The sequence below is a fragment of the Candidozyma pseudohaemuli genome, assembly GCF_003013735.1.
Source record: "Candidozyma pseudohaemuli strain B12108 chromosome Unknown scaffold00009, whole genome shotgun sequence".
NCBI lineage: Eukaryota > Fungi > Ascomycota > Pichiomycetes > Serinales > Metschnikowiaceae > Candidozyma > Candidozyma pseudohaemuli.
Window position 1 is genome coordinate 389,566 of NW_020194443.1, and position 15,699 is coordinate 405,264.

Genomic DNA, 15,699 nt, shown 5'->3' on the forward strand with positions numbered 1-15,699 from the left:
TGCGGATGCAAGAGCGACTAAATTGACGAGTTCATAATCTTAGAAAGCATGTTAAAATGTCAGCGAGGTCTTTATTAAAGGTAGCGGGGTGTTCTCGTTTCATATCATAGCAAGAATTGGTTGATCATCTATAATCTGCCCTGAATATCGTACTAAATCTAGACCGAAGGGTAAACCAGAATAGAGTCGTCCAAGCATCTCTAATTGGGAGATCGCTTTGCTTCGTTTTGTGATTTTGGAGTCTTTGAACCTGCTCCTGAAGATTTTGATCAATGGTCCACCAACGGTGGTCCATCGTACTGTTGCAATCCAGATGCAATTTCCCAAAAGGACTCAACATCCACCATAGAGCCACGACTTCCAAAGTTGACGGAACAAAATCAGCTTTTCAAAATAAGGAACTTGTGATCATAGGCGGCACCATGTTGCCGCCACCTCCCAAACTCCACCTACCACTACACCAAACTATCAACACATCACTTACTACTGAGCGGGTACGAAAGCACCAAACCCGTGTGGCTTCGGGAAGGTCTTGATGTAGTCAATTCCTCCCACACACTGGGGCACCGTAAGCTGGTTCAGGCCGATGGCCCTGTGGATCTTCACACCCACATCCACGGTTCTTTTTGCAGAATCGTGCTCCAACACAAGACCTCGTCCGCCATTGTTCCGCTTATACAGTAAAACCCCGTTGATCACGTCCCGATCATGCTTTCTTTCATCATCCACAAGCAGCCAGTCCATGGTGTCGTAATCCCAAAGCACCAGCTGCATGCCAAACTGGCGTACTATAGCCCGAACTCTGTTGTCGATTCCTCCGTAAGGCGGTCTAAACCACTTCGGTAAATGCCCGTAAGTAGCGTTCATGGCCCAAATCGACCATTGAAGCTGGGCGACGATCTGCTCGTTACTAAGCAGAGGAAGAAACGGATGGGACCAGGTGTGAGAACCCATGATATGGCCCATATCGGCAGTATCTCTGTAGACCTGCGGGAAACGGACCACATTGACGCCGATGGTGAAAAAAGTAGCCTTGCTGCGGAGCTGACTGGTCAATGCTGGCGTAAACTGGGTGGGTCCATCGTCAAAGGTCTGACTGAGTCTAGGGCAAGTGTAGACATCGTCAGCGGCTACACAATTGGCACAGTCAAAGGAACAAACCTCGCCACGGGTAACGTGGTGTGGGCATTCGCCTATACTCCGTTTCCACGAGCTCAGACCCTGTGGCAAGTTGTCAAACAGAATGAAGTCCATGGGGATATACGGAGGGTCCAAGCCAGGCCATTCTGTGATTCCTGTGAAATCGGTGAGCCATTGGGGTACGGGTAACGGGGCCGGAGCTGCGGCGATTTGGGGATTGAAGATGTTGAGAGACGGGCGGAACGTGAGGGCCATTGTGGGGGCCAAGAGGAAGAGAAGCATGCTTGTGGAGGTGTTTTTGCAACCATCGCGGGGGCATTTTATAGTGGGCACAGGGAGGGTAAGAGATTGAGATTTCTAGGGGCGGGAGATGTACACCCAAGGATGGATGAAGAAGTTTGTTTTGCTTTTGTTTGGAGTTGGTCTTTGAGTTGTACCACTGGTTGTTCTTTGTTGGCTTGGTAATGGCTGCGAATGGAGTAGTGTTAAGAAGGCTGCTTTTAGAGGTGGCAGAGGGATATTACTAAAAAGAGAGGAGAAGTGTCTTGATTTTCTAATTCGAAAAGAGCTTTTTAGCTCTGGTTGAGTAGATTTAGGATCGTGCTTGTGGTATACGGCCTTACAACTGGTACCCAGGTAGTTGATGTCAGATGCACACTAACAAGAACTCAAGTACGAAGCTTCGGTATCCCCAATCAGTGCGTTAGAATACTAAGGATACTTCAAAAGCCTCCCCAGAGTACGACTTTGGTCGTCGGTGCAGTGTAGTAGATTGACAGTGTAGTAGATTGACAGTGTAGTAGATTGACGAGTTCAGGTTTAGGACCTCCTACAGATGGCCGAATCGGGGGAAGCAAATTGGTCTAATGTGTTCAGATCGTCTAACTATACTTCTCAGGAGCTACGGTAGTTGAAACTAGCTCAACGAAATCAGAGTTACTGTGAAAGCATGGTGTTCAGCTTCAATTGCTACCTTCTCACTTAGACACTGAAGATGCCCTGACTGCAACACTGCTCTTGAAAGCTTCGTTGATATACCCCACCAAGCCCTCCAAGGCCATGTTGGTTATCAGTAATAGTGAATTCTCGTTCAAACCATCCAATTCGCATATCTGGGTACACTTCATAGCCTTCTTGTAAACATTACTTTGCCTAACATATATGAACTACACCGATTGAACCACCATCAAGAGAACGCCACAGATGGTGATAGAACCCACCCCTCTCCAACCTCTATTATCGAAATCTCCCATAACCATAACCTATATCATCCCTCTTGCTCTCCACATCTCAACCCTAGCCACCCAGCTTGAAGACAAGAAAAAGAGCACCACACTCTCCTCAATAACTCCACCACCTCCTCAATCTCTCCACCACCCCCAATCTCTACTCCCCATCACTCCTCCATTAACCCTCAGTTCTCCTCCACCATCTCCAACACTCCTCATTCACTTCTCCAACCATCTTGTGAAAATAGCCTCCACCCTAGTCTCCTCGATGAGATCACTACACATACCAGCTAAGCCTGGGTCCAACTACCTTCTTACTAAGCAGACCCCAAAACCACCTACAACTCTTCAATGCAATTCTAGTTTCATTTAGTCGCCGATCGGCGAGTGGTCATAAATAATAAAATCCCTCGACCCCCAAAACCATCCCCCCAAAATCACGCTTTTCACGTTTAGGCTGGTCGGTCACTCGGAGCTTGAGGGGATGTGGGGAGCAGCGGGGCGGTGAGCGCAAAAAGGCAGTGGCAGGCAGTGACACAGAAGCCTCAACAATGCGGTTTCGCGCCGAACAACCTGGGCATTGTGACCGGTGGTGACACAACAAACAAAGCGGCTGAAATTTGGCGCCAAAACCGGTGGTGCTGAGTCGAATGGTGCTTTCTGTATTCTTCTGCGGCGAATATTGGCCGAGTTAGGGGCACCCCTGGTGGGTGTTTACCGGCGAGTGCGGGGCCGGCAAAACGCTGGCTGACGTGCTCGTCAATGCGTGATATCGGCGCAGTGAGCCATTTTAACGAGGCAATGAACCCAAAAAAGGGGACTGTTAGGAGCCAGCAAGCGGGAAGCTTAAATGTGGAAGCGTTGAAAATAAGGCTGGATCGGCCAAATCGGGTAGTTCGGGCTGGCTTAGTCCCGATGTACCTGGATCTGCTGTGGCTGCAAACGATCGGGCCCGAGCCCCAGGCCCTTTGAGCCCCTTTGATTTGAACCATTGCTCCGATTGATTTCATGAAGCATTGCTCCCCATTGATTCCTCAACCATTGCTCAAAAGCCTGTAGTGGCCTTAAAAACGTAGAACCAGTAGTTCAAGTCAATTCCTTGAGGAATCAAAACGCCACTTACCCTCGCCTAAAAGCTCACACTCTCGTACCGCCTCCGGCGCTTTTCGGCCTGAAGCAGCACCACCGTCTGCTTCAACCGGCTCTCCATCGCCGCCTGCTCGTCTTGCATCACCACAGCAATCTGGGCGCTGTTCATCTTGCCAAAATCCACAGTTTTCGGAGTAGCTGCCTCGTTTGCAGCCATTTCTGCCAGTTCCCGGCGAGGCCTTTTGCGGGGCGTTTCAATTTGCCAGTTGCCCTCTTCGCTCAATCTGCTGATTTCCCGAACATACTTCATCACCGCCGCCTCCTGGCGTCTTTCCATAAGATCTATGGTTTGTTCCCTGGTGAGCGACCAGGGCTTGACTCTGTCAACATCTCCCGCGGAGAACCGTCTGGTGCGGGCTGACATTCCTTGAAATACTTGTTTGTTGCAGTTTGGAGATTTTGAAAAAAGCGATTGAAATAAATCTGTCAAGTGTCACACCGGCGATTGTGGGTCTTATATCTTATCGCACAGTGTGCACAGTTGCGGACCGTATCTGCTTGGTTCTCCTTTCGCGGGGGTCTAGGGTCACTCCTCCGGATCTGAGTCATTTAGCCATCTGAGACATTTTTGGGAAAGCTGTTTTTCTATTCATCTACGAAATTCAATCTTTCAATATATATGTTTTAAAGATATTTGTCCCTCTCTCCAAAACCTCGCTGGGGCTTACCGGCTCGGTGAATCTCCACATTTCAGAATCGGTATCGGCTGAGTTTTTCACGCACTGTCCCACCGGCTCCCCTCTATTTTCTTATCGTTTGGCGTATTCATGCAGCGTGAAGTCACCAGAATTTTCGCTTTTTATTTCAAGGCCCCGCTATTTTTGTTACTTCTTCTCATGTGACGGGCTTACTCCGCTTTGTTAAAAAGTGCAAATGAGTGAATTCTGAAATTACTGTGGGGCGCCGATCGTGCCGTTAGATCTGATCAGTAGTCAGTTCCAAACACCGTAAATGCCGATGAGCTGAGAATGTGGTCTGAGGAGACACTGCCGTTTGTACCGTGAATTACCGCTGCTTTTTTGATACTACTGGAATATATCCCAATCGACCGATAACCTGATACTTGAGAGATTTAACCGTGCACGTGGTAACCGGTTCCGATTCATGTATGGATATGTGGGAGTAACGGTATCGTTCGATGTCTCTGCATCACTCTGCGTCGGCTATATCTCTACTTCCGTCTACAATCCATTCTTGCACGCTCCTATTAATCTTTTGCTTTGTTAGACGAATTATGTACTTTCCTCATGCATATTATTCCGTCTATTTCTCTATGCTATAGCCTTCTCGGCCTCCGACGAAGCCCTGGCAATCAACTCAATCTGCTCCTTCACCGCTCTCGTCAAAAATTCAATCATCACTATGTCCTGGTTGTGTGCCTGGAAGTGCTCCTTCAAAAGCGTCAAGTCCGACAAGCTCGTGGGCTTGTTCACCAATGTGTTGCTCAAGGTACGCAACAAGTCCACATCCTCATCGGACCCAGACATGTTGTCGAGGTACTGCAACAACTGGTCCACGTCGTGGGTCACAGCGCCAATCTCCGCCTGCAAGGTATCCAAGCCCTGCTCGTGGCCCTGCAACGTGACAGAGTTGTCCTTGGAGCGATGGAGCATGTTCAAGGCCAACTTCTCCGAAACAGTGTGGGCAACAACCTTGTGGGGCACAGGGCTGAAGATGTACGAGTTTGTGGTGGCGGTGGTCTTCCAGCCGATTTTCTGGACGGGCTTGCCGATGGCAGCACCGATGTAAGTGGTTAACTGAGGCATCTGGATCTGCTCCTCCTTCAAGTACGAAACGTTCAAGTAGACGGCAGCAAATGGGTACGCTCTGTCGGCACCCTTGGAGTAGAAGTCGTGAATGAGGCCCGTGGAGCCGTCAATGGTGGAGGCCAGGTCGAACCAGCCGAGAACAAACTCCTTGGGGTGAGCCTTCTTGTACAACTGGTAGAGCGTTTTGTGGGTGTGCTCCTCGATAGAAATGGAATCGCCTGTTTCTTGACAAGGCACCATGAAGGCATCTCTGACTTCGACGGTGCTGCCGTCATCGGATCTGACACCAAGCAAGGTGCCGATGATTCTCTTGTTCTTGTTCTCTTGAAGCACCTGCTTGGAGACGATTTCGAGGATTTTGAAAAGGGCAGGGTTGTGGATCTTCACGGCCACGGTCGAGGGCCCGGACGGCGCCGCAGGCGCTGCCACGGTAGGCCTGAACAAATGCATATACGAGTCAGACATTGGTGAGAAGGTAGGAGGTTTTGGTTCGATGATGTCGAGTTTTTTTCTTCAGCGGGTCACGTGCGCACAAAGGGTTCGGAGTGGGTTTTGGTGGATCGACTGCCGTTGGGCCAGAATTGGGATGTTAGTGGGAGGGCATGTGGTTTTATGATCGTTTTATTGGATGGGTGCTTTTGGAGTTGTTACTATGTGTTTTGTGTGGAATTAGTGTGTTGGTAATATTCGTGTTTGCAGCCACGCGAAGGTATACGGAGAGGTGGAATGGGCAGGTGAAAAATTGGGTGTTTTGGGGTGTTTCGGGGATATATTTGGTTGGATGGGTATTTGGAAGGCTCAAAGTGCTTTGTGGCAAATTTCAGGTATAATTCTCCATTTTGGCAAGAAGTTTGTGGATTGGTGATAGGCTGTAGCTTGTACTAGCTCGGTGTGATTGTGGAGTACTTGAAGGACACGAAAATTTACAAAACTAACTATATCATTGAAAAGGTCGCTTTTAATGTTTGCTCGCTGGTTTGAAATCTGTTCGTGTTTTCGTTACTATGCCCCAGCTTCACTTGGGAAGATATGGCCCGTGTGGAGTGGTAAATCGTAGCCCTCTCTCTCGCATTTTGTTTTATTTTTCAGGGATTTTGAAGGTGTTACTTTTAATTGAGAAGTACAGTCAACTTAATAAGGGAACAACCAAGGTTCTTCCTCGACATTGCGTACCATTCATAGTGCACAGTTTGCAGCCAACGACTGAGCCAATCTTTTGAACCAAGTTCCATTATAATACACGGATAAAGACAAAATTCACAATAAAAAAGCAGTAATGCTCATCAATTCCTTTACTGATACCTAGAGAACTACGGCTTGGCACGTATGGTGTTACTGGTTCTCATCACCATATATAACCCAAACAACCATGCTCCACATTTTATTCTAAAAACCTAAAAGTTCCTTCGTAACAGAGCTTAAACTTCTTTAACACTCACATCTAGGTCGAATTTTCAAAACACCTCCCAAAAAAAACCCAATTGCTTGGTCCACCCGGGACCTCCACCTGGTGAGACATGTTGATGGTAAACTTCGCGGTGGGTGCAAACTATCAACTACATGACCGAACACCCAAAACCCAACACATGGCTCTTTTCGGGCGACGATGTGCTCAACCGCCTGCCTTCACGTAAGCAGATGCTGCTTTCTCAAATCCTCAAGGTGTACGAGCTGATTTACGACTTTCTCGTCAGACTAGCCTCAGTACTCAAACTCGATGGAAGAACCATCCTAGCAGCCACAATCTACATCCACCGCTTCTACATGCGGATGCCCATCACCACGTCAAAGTACTTTGTGGCGTGTGCCGCTGTGGCCATTTCTTGCAAACTTCACGACACTTACAGACCTCCAGACAAGATAGCTCTTACAGGGTGCCAGATTAAGCATCCAGGCAAGCAGGTGGACCAGCATTCCAGCACGTTCTGGAGCTGGAGAGATCAGCTTTTGCATCGGGAGGAGGTGATTCTCAAAAACCTCAATTTCGAGGTGTCGGTGGATCTTCCGTATGAGATCACTGAAGAGCTTCTAAAGCAGCAACCCAAGGACCCAAAGGGCAACGGGTTTTACGAAAAACTACCCGACATTCTCAAAATCACTACGTCCAAAATCGAGCTTCTCAGCGCCTTGCCGGTGTTGGTGGTTTTTGACATATATACGTTGTATGGCGCCATGTTGATTCTCACTGTGAAAGAGGCCAAACAGAAGTTCGACGACATCGACGCCATTAATTTGCCTGAAGGGTACCTAGACTCCATTGGCGTCACCGCAGACGAATGCTTTGAGTGCTATCAGTTTGTGCTCAAGCTCCGAAGCCTCTGTGAGGACCCACAGCTTCCGAGCCACAGGATTGTGGTCAAGAAAATCACCGACATAGGCCGGGATGCCTTCTATAGCATAGCTAACGGCCATTAATTTGCATAATAACCCTTTCATGATTCATCCTTTTCGTTGTTCTCTTCATCAATGTCCATTTCTTCCTTGGCTTCCGCTGCTGGCTCAGCTGGTGCTTCAGCCGGTTCATCAGCAGATTTTTCGACACTTTCCTGTTCATTAGCATCTGCAGACTCCTTGGCTTCCGGTTTGACATCCTCCGTTGGCTCCTCCTCTTTATTCTCAGATGGACCGTCGTTCAGCGAGGGTTTCTGTTCTTCCTGTTCATCGTGAACCTCAGACTCCTTCTTTTCTGAATTTTGAGCTACTGGATCCCCACCTGCTGTTTCTTTACTCTCAGCCTCGGCATTGAGCTCGCTCTTCTCCCCACTTTCCGGCTTCTCGGCGCCCGTCTCCGACATCTTCACACTCGACGGTTCCGTCTCAACCTCTTGGGATCCACCATTAGGCGCATCCACATCCATGGGCTCAGGGGACTTCGCTGAGACCGGTGTTGCAGGAAAGCCGTACTTCTCCGTGTACTCGATGTACTGTTGGAGATCATCATTAAGCAAGGAGTCCTGGTACTTCACATTATACGGCAAGGCATCCTTGAGCTTCTGTGACGGCTGCACTCTCTCGACCTTTGCCTCTTCCTCGGTGTCGGCTTCTTGAATATTCAATAGTATGTGGTCATTTCTGATGTTGTTGTGGGCATGCGAAAGGAACTTCAGGTACGCGTCCTCTTCATCCTTGGACGGATGGTATTTGCTGTTGTTGTGGATGGGTAGCACCATGTCGTGAAGCACTGTATTCACGTATTGGAGATTATGGCCCAACTTGACGTCCTTCTCTGCCAAGTATGCTAACCAGGAAAGCTTGTCATTTTCAGTGACTTCGGCCTCCTCGAGGTCATCTGCTATGCCACCAAATTGAGCATTTGCTGGATTCTCTCCCAGTTTGAGCTGGTTGTAGTATTCCTGTCTTTCACGTAATCTTCGCTTCTTCTTCTCCTGGTCTGTTTCGGACAGTGTATCGATTTTTCTCTTTTCCATCAAGTTCCTGAGCTGTGAGCTTGGAACCTCACTCAATCTCTTGGACAAGTTGAAGTTGTCACTGAACTGTAGCCACTTGATGAAGGATTCTAGCGATTTGACATTGTATTCGGTTTCTGGTTCATTGGGGGCATCCTTAGGATCCAACAAGCTGTCGCCTGTCAGTGGCTTAATCAATTGCACATCTAGTAGAGCCTGAACCAAATCAGGAGCTTCGAGAACGTTGGTGCATCTTGAGCGGGCATGTCCAAACTTCTTAGCACTATTTAGCACGAGCTCAAAGTGCTTGATGTAGATATCTGTGATTGTGTTGAGGGTCAGCGGTTTGCATTTATCGAAACCCAGTGCTTTTAGAATCTGTGCCACGGATATTCGGAGCACGGCATAGAAGAACTGCTCGTCCATGGCGTCGTTGTGTGGATGGTTGTAGGAAGAAGTTGTTGATGTTTGTGTGTGCAGTGCGGTGGAGGTGCTACCATGGACATGGAAGAATTGGAGATGTGGAGGGGTTTTGAGATGGTGATTTGAAGTGAGTCGATTTTAAATTGCAATACTTCTTTTCTTTTTTCTTTGCTATTTTGTTCGGTCGTGAGTGCAAAGTGTGTGGAATGTGTCTACAGTATATGCTTATTATGCGATGTTCACTTCACCAACCTAGGAAGTACAAAGCTGTGAAGGAGAATGAATCAAAGGGTGTTAATCCACTTGCCATCAACTAACTAACGATTATATTATTTTTTTTTCTTTTCTTTTCTTCATTCGGTTAGACACTAGGGTCTCTACACTCGTCCTTCCATACTTGAGAAACAGTACAGTTGATAAAACCTCGAATATGACGTCTCACCCAGCTTACCTTCACTCCTTACTTTTCTCTTCTTCCTAAAAAAGCTTCTCTTCAAATCCCCCTCTCCCTACACCACCAATCCGGTACTTTTTCATTACTTCTAGAAACACCACGTGCTCTGCAAACTGTCTTACAAACCCTGCTGCAATCTCTCCTGAATCTTCTTTGATGCAAAGGAGAAGGCGTTGAACACACCTGACTCCATGTTGACGCCCACGGGGTTGCTGTTCACGGGCGGCTTCGTCACCCTACTGACAATAATAGCTGGGTCAATTTCCAAGATAATTCCGTCGTCGATAGCCTCATCGAAACACAAGGCCACCATGTCGTACTTCAGCAACACGGTGGTTTTGTCCAAGGAGTTGTCCAAGAGGATCAGCAATGCTTCGTTGATGTTATTGGTCAACGAGTAAAGCATGGACTCGTTTTCATTGACACCGCCAACGAGCACAATAATGATGTCGTTTGTCTGCTTGTAGGTGATCAAGTGGTTGTCGTACAAGATCACGTCCTGGTGCTGTTTATTTATCTTGGAGTAAATGGCTTTTTCAAAAGCAGCCTGTTCTGTGGCCGTTTTGTATGATTGAGCCTCGTCATTAAGACGGTAGTATTTGGCAAATAGCCTCTGGCCCTCGTTGCCCAATATTAAGGCTGCCGTGACTGTGTATAGCGATATGTTGAGGGACATTGGGGAATAGCACTGGACTGGATCTAACTTTTGGAAAGGTGTATCTTTTGGTGAACCTACACTGTATACAGGACACAACTACTACTACGCCTGGATCAACGATACTTTTGATTAACATGCGATAATTATGCTGGGCTACGCGCCCACAAGGTAGAAAACAGCTTCAAGAATCTTCTTCTGCAATGGGTTGCGTTCGTAGAAGTCGTCGGTCAAGCCATTAGTGGTGAAGTCGTTCGCTCTCTGCAGGGCAATGGCACGGAAGCCATAAACAAAGTTGATCACAAGGCCAATGATAAGCCCCAATGCAACCACCAAGGGGCCCAAGATGTTATCCAAGTGCTTGGAAGATCTCTCCATGATAATGGTTCTTCTCTTCATGAAGATGTAGTATCCCCAGATGCCTGAGAAAATGGTCAAGGCAAAGTAGATGTAGGCCACATACTCCGCCAAGCTAGTAGAGTTGGCACGGTGTGTTGAGGAGTAGATAATAAATGTCAACGAGGACAACAACGTGGTGACGTGGAGCCATCTGTTGAATGTACGCTCGTTGGCCAACCAGACCTTGGGCTCAATCTTCAATGGGCCAGCATTCTTGATATACTGGTCCGGCTTCACCACGCCAGCGGGCAAATCAATCTCTTCCTCCTCCGAGTCGACATCAAGCAATTTGGAGAACGTGTTTGGCAATTTCAAGAGTTTTTGGATGGGCGTCTTGCGGTGGTCGTCATCATCGTAATCATCGTCTGAAGACTGGTCCAAGTCACCACCGGAAACAGGAGCCTGGTCAGGTTCATCCACCACATTCTCGGAGACTGTAGGTAAAGCTGATTTCAGGGATGTGCCTTCTGCAGAGTCGAACGCCAGCTTAGACTCGTCGTTGAGATCACCAGCACCCAAAAGAGAACCAGAAAAGGACTTGGATCTGGCTGAAATGTCTGGCGAGGAGGAATTGGCCAACATCGACTTGAACTTTCTCAAGTTGTCTTCGTCATTCTGTAACTTGGCCAACTTCTGCCTCGTGTCGTTGTAGGCCTGCTGAGGGTCAAGCTTCAAGTCGGACTCCAACTCGTTGAACCAGAACGGGATGTTGTCGAGCTTGTCGTCCTCCAAGAACAACGAAGCAATACCGTGGATGAACTTGGAGAAGTTGGGGATTTCCTTGATCAAATGAGAGTGCACCAAGTCGTCAACCCAAATCAGTCTTCTACCCTTCTTTCTGTTCTTGATCTTGATTTCAAGCTCGGCGTATGGGAATTTGACGAACTCTCCCTTCCTCAAAAGAGACAAAGGATTGTTGACCTTCGAGTCGATATCGGTTCTGTGCCACTTGTTGGGGTCTCTGATGGGTCTTTGTTCATCGAAAGCATCCTCTCTGATGAAGTAGATATCCGAGTCAATGACCACACGCACTCTGTCGTCGCCAGGAATCTGGAAAGCGGTACGCTTGTACTGAGTTCGGAGACAGGGCTGGACGTGGTTGTCCTTGATGAAGTTGCCCAAAGAGTCAATCTGTTTCTCAATGTCATCCACAAGCTCAGGAGAGTCGCCCTTCCTGTGAAGCTTACGCAAATACTTCTGCTTGTCGAACTTGCCCTGGATGAAATCGTCCAAATGCTTCTCCTTAAGAGCAATTTTTTCATCCACATCGTACGTTTCCAGACTCTTCTCGAAACTCTTCTTCTCCAAGGAGATCTGAGGCTTATTGTTCAACTTGCCAACCCACTTGATACGAAGCGTGTGTGCATTGGGGCTCTTCACCAACTTGTTGTTGTACAAGTCGAAGTTTTCGTTGTCAAAGTACAAGCAATTGATGGTGGGGTCGTTCTTGGAGAACTTAAAGTCATCATCATCGTCATCGTCGTCGTCGTCGTCGTCATCGTAGTTGTAGGCACTTTCCCTGTTCTTATTGTTGTAGACAAGAACAGGAAGATGACGCAAGATGATGGCCTTGACCTCCATCAAGTTATCCGGGTGCACCCAGAACTTGTACGAGTTGTAGTCAGCGTTGGTCTCCTCGGTGAAGGAGCTCAACTTGGAGAGCGACTGGTCCACATCGTAATTGTCACGCAAGAACTGAAACAAAGCGGAGATCTTAAACAAAAGCGGCGAATAGTCTTCTGAGTGGAATGGCAACAGCTTCAAGCGCACGTTCAACATGGGCTTGACAGAGTACTTGGAATGCAACCGGTCATGCTTTTTCACAATCTTGATGAAACCAGTGTAGTTCAATCTCTGGAAGCGGGAGAGTTCCTGGGCCAAGTTCAAAATCAGCTCCAATTTGCTGCTGAAGGATTGTACATCGAAATTGGCGGTAGGAGACTCCGTAGCTTTCTGGAGGTCGTCAAGGTACTCGTTCAATTCGTCGTACTTGTTGGCCTGGAAGGAGTAGACCTTCTCCAAATCCGAGTCCAAGGCACTGACAAAGTCCTTTTCGTCCTTCTCTGACCACGCATCCTGAAGAATGACACCTTCCTTCAAAAGCTTCTTCAACCTGAGGTAGCTGATGTAATGGTCCTTCCAAGGCGGGTAGATTTCCAGCTCAAGCTTACTGCCAAATAACATCTTGGAAGAGGAGGAGTCCATGATAATTCAGCTTATTATCAGCGGATCGGCACAAGGAAAGCGTTGATTTGCAATAAACCTGTGCTAATGAGCTGTGAGGCCTGTAGTGCACACGGCGTTTATAGATAACGCCCACGTGGGGGAATTCACCACGGAGAAGGTGGGATATCAACTCCGCAAATTCAATTGAAATGAATCTACGGCGAATTGGCCTATCTTTATAATTCTACGACTATAGTGGTTGGGTGTGTTGGAGGGGGTATCTTCGTGGAGTGCACAAGGCGGTGTACCACTTGGCGTTCATAATCCTGGAAGTTAGACAAGATGCACGATGAATGTTCTAGGCTGGATTTTTGAAATGGCGATTTGGATGAATTGGCTGAGTGGGGAGGATTTATGAAGATTTGGTCAATTTCAAGGAGACATTCCCAGGTTTTCGACCCCATTGCGTTGACATTTGCAGCCAGTGCTACATTGGGAAGCTTCGATGCGCAGACAATGACGCGATAATCTGGTTCATTTGCGTCTGGAATTTTGTAGCACGGCTCCATGGGGCGGTATTTTTAGGGAAGTTTAATTTTGGGAATTTGGGGCAATTTGTGGATGTCTTGGTGGGCAGAGTGGTGGCGTTGACATATGGTTAATGGTTAATGTGAGGTTTTTGATAACGGTGTGTGGTATTTTTCACTCGTCTACATGTCGTTTTTAAGCCTCGGGGTCTGGTGTCTTGTCAGGTAATGGGTACAGGAAATGGCCATCGGTAGCTACAAGCATATAGGCCCTACTAGTAAACTGAGTGGTCAATTGGGCAAAAGAAACGGAATAAAGTGAAAGTACTTCAGAACTACCTTGTTCGAATTCTTGGTTGAACGGACCTTCTGGAAGTGCCACACCTAGCTGTCCTATGCATTTGCGACCCTCCTCCACTAGACCCACGACTCAGAGAGCTTCTTGAGGATTTCAAAGTCAATTGAACGACCCTCAATCGATAGCGACGTCTTTCGTTTTTCAAGGAATTCAACACCGGCTAACTTTTCAGCACCCACTCACAGGAAGGTGTATCTACGACATGATAAATGATGCCCAAGATTCGTCAATTTGAAAATTTTTGGTCTCTTCATCTTCCAATGCCAATAATTGATGGAAAAATCACCAATGTCTTTTTCTAGTCTCCGTGAAGCTGACTTCGCTTACTTTTCATCTTCTCATAGCGACTGCCCCTAAGCCCTATCCGCTTATCACCAATGGCTGCAAAACGCACCGTTGACCTTCCACACCACAGAACCGTAATACGACATCTGAGCTTCAATCTCGCCAAATCCTTCTAAATTCAACACTAATCCTTTCATCATTTTCATCCTTTCCGTGAAAAAAGTGCCCCCCTCCACTCTCATCATACCTACAACCTCACTATCTAGCGCGCATCAACTTGAGCTACAACTCTTCTCCATGAATCTGGCAAACCCCTTGTCCACACGAAATAGAATCCATTATGCGCCGCCGTCGAGGCCACGACACGAGCCTGAAATCACATACGACCTCCACACCGAGCCGGAGGAACCCCAGCATGAGAAACCTCAAAGGTTCTCCAAAGACGCAATCTACCATCTCATTTCCACCACATACTCCCTCCTCATAATAGCGTTTTTCAAGACCCTTGTGGACAAGGTGAAAAAGAAGATCGAGCCAAAGGCGGAGCTGGTTGAAACCCCTGTGGAGCCAGCTAAGCCAGAACCTAAACCAACACCTGCTCCAACGATACCACTCACCTTCTCTTCAGTGAGAAACCCAGATCCATATGCTTCGTTGTTTCTGGTGGACTCTGAGGAGGAGCTAGAGGAAACAGGCCAGTACGGCACCTCTCTTGCCATCAGCAGAAACAAGTTCAAGGCAAGATCTGAAGAGGACCATGCTAACCATATCCTGAACTCGACATCCATCTTGCCCAACAGGTTGCTAGATTCAGATATCCTAGCCGACACTGCATCTGACTTTTTCTCTCCTTCTAGACCCACGGACGAGTACGATGCTGCTGTGTCGAAGTTCTACCAACCATTCAAGCCATTGCCCAGCCAGAAGAAAACACTCACTGAGACCATCTTGGCTGGCTTCCCACTGGTGACTAGCGTTCTACGAGACGAACAAAAGAAGATCCAAGATCTCATCACCACCGAACGCAAATCGCTGGTTTCGGTGGTCCCTCCATTGGCCAAGGATCAGCTAAATATTGTACAAAGTTATTGGGGTTCACGCAACTCCAGCGGCCAAGTGGCCTCCGCATATTCCATTGATTTGACGGTCAGGGACCTCTCAACCTTGGCCGACGGGCAGTGGCTCAATGACAATGTCATTGACTTCTACTTGAACATGGTCACTGACCAGAACAAACTGGTCTACTGCTGGACCACCCATTTCTTCTCCACGTTGAAACAAAAGGGCTACCAGGGCGTGGCTCGCTGGGCCAAAAGACGGAAGATCAATCTTTTTGAAAAGGATAAAGTCATTGTGCCAATCAATATCATGAGCACCCACTGGGCTCTCGCTGTCATAAACAACAAGAAGCATACCATCAGCTATTTTGACTCATTGGCGTCCAGAGGTAACATTGCCGCAGTGGAGTTGTTGCAAACATATATGACGAAGGAGGCAGAGCGCCTTCTGCTTCCTCCCATTGACTACAACCTCATTGCTGGTGAGAAAACGCCGCAGCAACAAAATGGCTTTGATTGTGGAGTATTTACATGTACAGTTGCCAAGTTCATTTCCAGAGACCAGCCTCTTGGCTTCGGTCAACAAGATATGCGCAACATCCGCAGAAGAATGGCGTACGAGATCATTCTGCAAACCTTACTAGATAACCCTCTGGCACCCAGTGCTCACCTATGAGCAT

The 15,699-nt window shown here is 47.7% G+C and overlaps 8 protein-coding genes across 8 annotated transcripts; 2 read left to right on the forward strand and 6 right to left on the reverse strand.

Annotated features, from left to right (window-relative positions):
- Positions 1–483: 483 nt before the first annotated feature.
- On the reverse strand, positions 484–1,395 carry CDA2 (chitin deacetylase; the record flags this gene model as incomplete). The annotated part of the gene is made up of 1 exon (XM_024858929.1): positions 484–1,395. One exon carries the CDS (start codon positions 1,393–1,395, stop codon positions 484–486), a length of 912 nt encoding a protein of 303 aa, XP_024713016.1.
- A 2,103-nt stretch (positions 1,396–3,498) lies between these two features.
- C7M61_003593 (uncharacterized protein) lies at positions 3,499–3,882 on the reverse strand (the record flags this gene model as incomplete). The annotated part of the gene is made up of 1 exon (XM_024858930.1): positions 3,499–3,882. One exon carries the CDS (start codon positions 3,880–3,882, stop codon positions 3,499–3,501), a length of 384 nt encoding a protein of 127 aa, XP_024713017.1.
- Positions 3,883–4,789: 907 nt separating this feature from the next.
- On the reverse strand, positions 4,790–5,752 carry C7M61_003594 (uncharacterized protein; the record flags this gene model as incomplete). The annotated part of the gene is made up of 1 exon (XM_024858931.1): positions 4,790–5,752. The coding sequence occupies one exon, from the start codon at positions 5,750–5,752 to the stop codon at positions 4,790–4,792; it is 963 nt and encodes a 320-aa protein (XP_024713018.1).
- Positions 5,753–6,847: 1,095 nt separating this feature from the next.
- Positions 6,848–7,688, forward strand: BUR2 (Bur2p; the record flags this gene model as incomplete). Its single annotated transcript, XM_024858932.1, has 2 exons — positions 6,848–7,642; positions 7,665–7,688. 2 exons carry the CDS (start codon positions 6,848–6,850, stop codon positions 7,686–7,688), a joined length of 819 nt encoding a protein of 272 aa, XP_024713019.1.
- Positions 7,689–7,719: 31 nt separating this feature from the next.
- On the reverse strand, positions 7,720–9,120 carry C7M61_003596 (uncharacterized protein; the record flags this gene model as incomplete). The annotated part of the gene is made up of 1 exon (XM_024858933.1): positions 7,720–9,120. One exon carries the CDS (start codon positions 9,118–9,120, stop codon positions 7,720–7,722), a length of 1,401 nt encoding a protein of 466 aa, XP_024713020.1.
- A 569-nt stretch (positions 9,121–9,689) lies between these two features.
- On the reverse strand, positions 9,690–10,247 carry C7M61_003597 (coatomer subunit zeta; the record flags this gene model as incomplete). Its single annotated transcript, XM_024858934.1, has 1 exon — positions 9,690–10,247. One exon carries the CDS (start codon positions 10,245–10,247, stop codon positions 9,690–9,692), a length of 558 nt encoding a protein of 185 aa, XP_024713021.1.
- Positions 10,248–10,382: 135 nt separating this feature from the next.
- On the reverse strand, positions 10,383–12,830 carry VTC3 (vacuolar transporter chaperone; the record flags this gene model as incomplete). The annotated part of the gene is made up of 1 exon (XM_024858935.1): positions 10,383–12,830. One exon carries the CDS (start codon positions 12,828–12,830, stop codon positions 10,383–10,385), a length of 2,448 nt encoding a protein of 815 aa, XP_024713022.1.
- Positions 12,831–14,258: 1,428 nt separating this feature from the next.
- ULP2 (SUMO protease) lies at positions 14,259–15,667 on the forward strand (the record flags this gene model as incomplete). Its single annotated transcript, XM_024858936.1, has 2 exons — positions 14,259–15,634; positions 15,664–15,667. 2 exons carry the CDS (start codon positions 14,259–14,261, stop codon positions 15,665–15,667), a joined length of 1,380 nt encoding a protein of 459 aa, XP_024713023.1.
- Between the last annotated feature and the right edge of the window lie 32 nt (positions 15,668–15,699).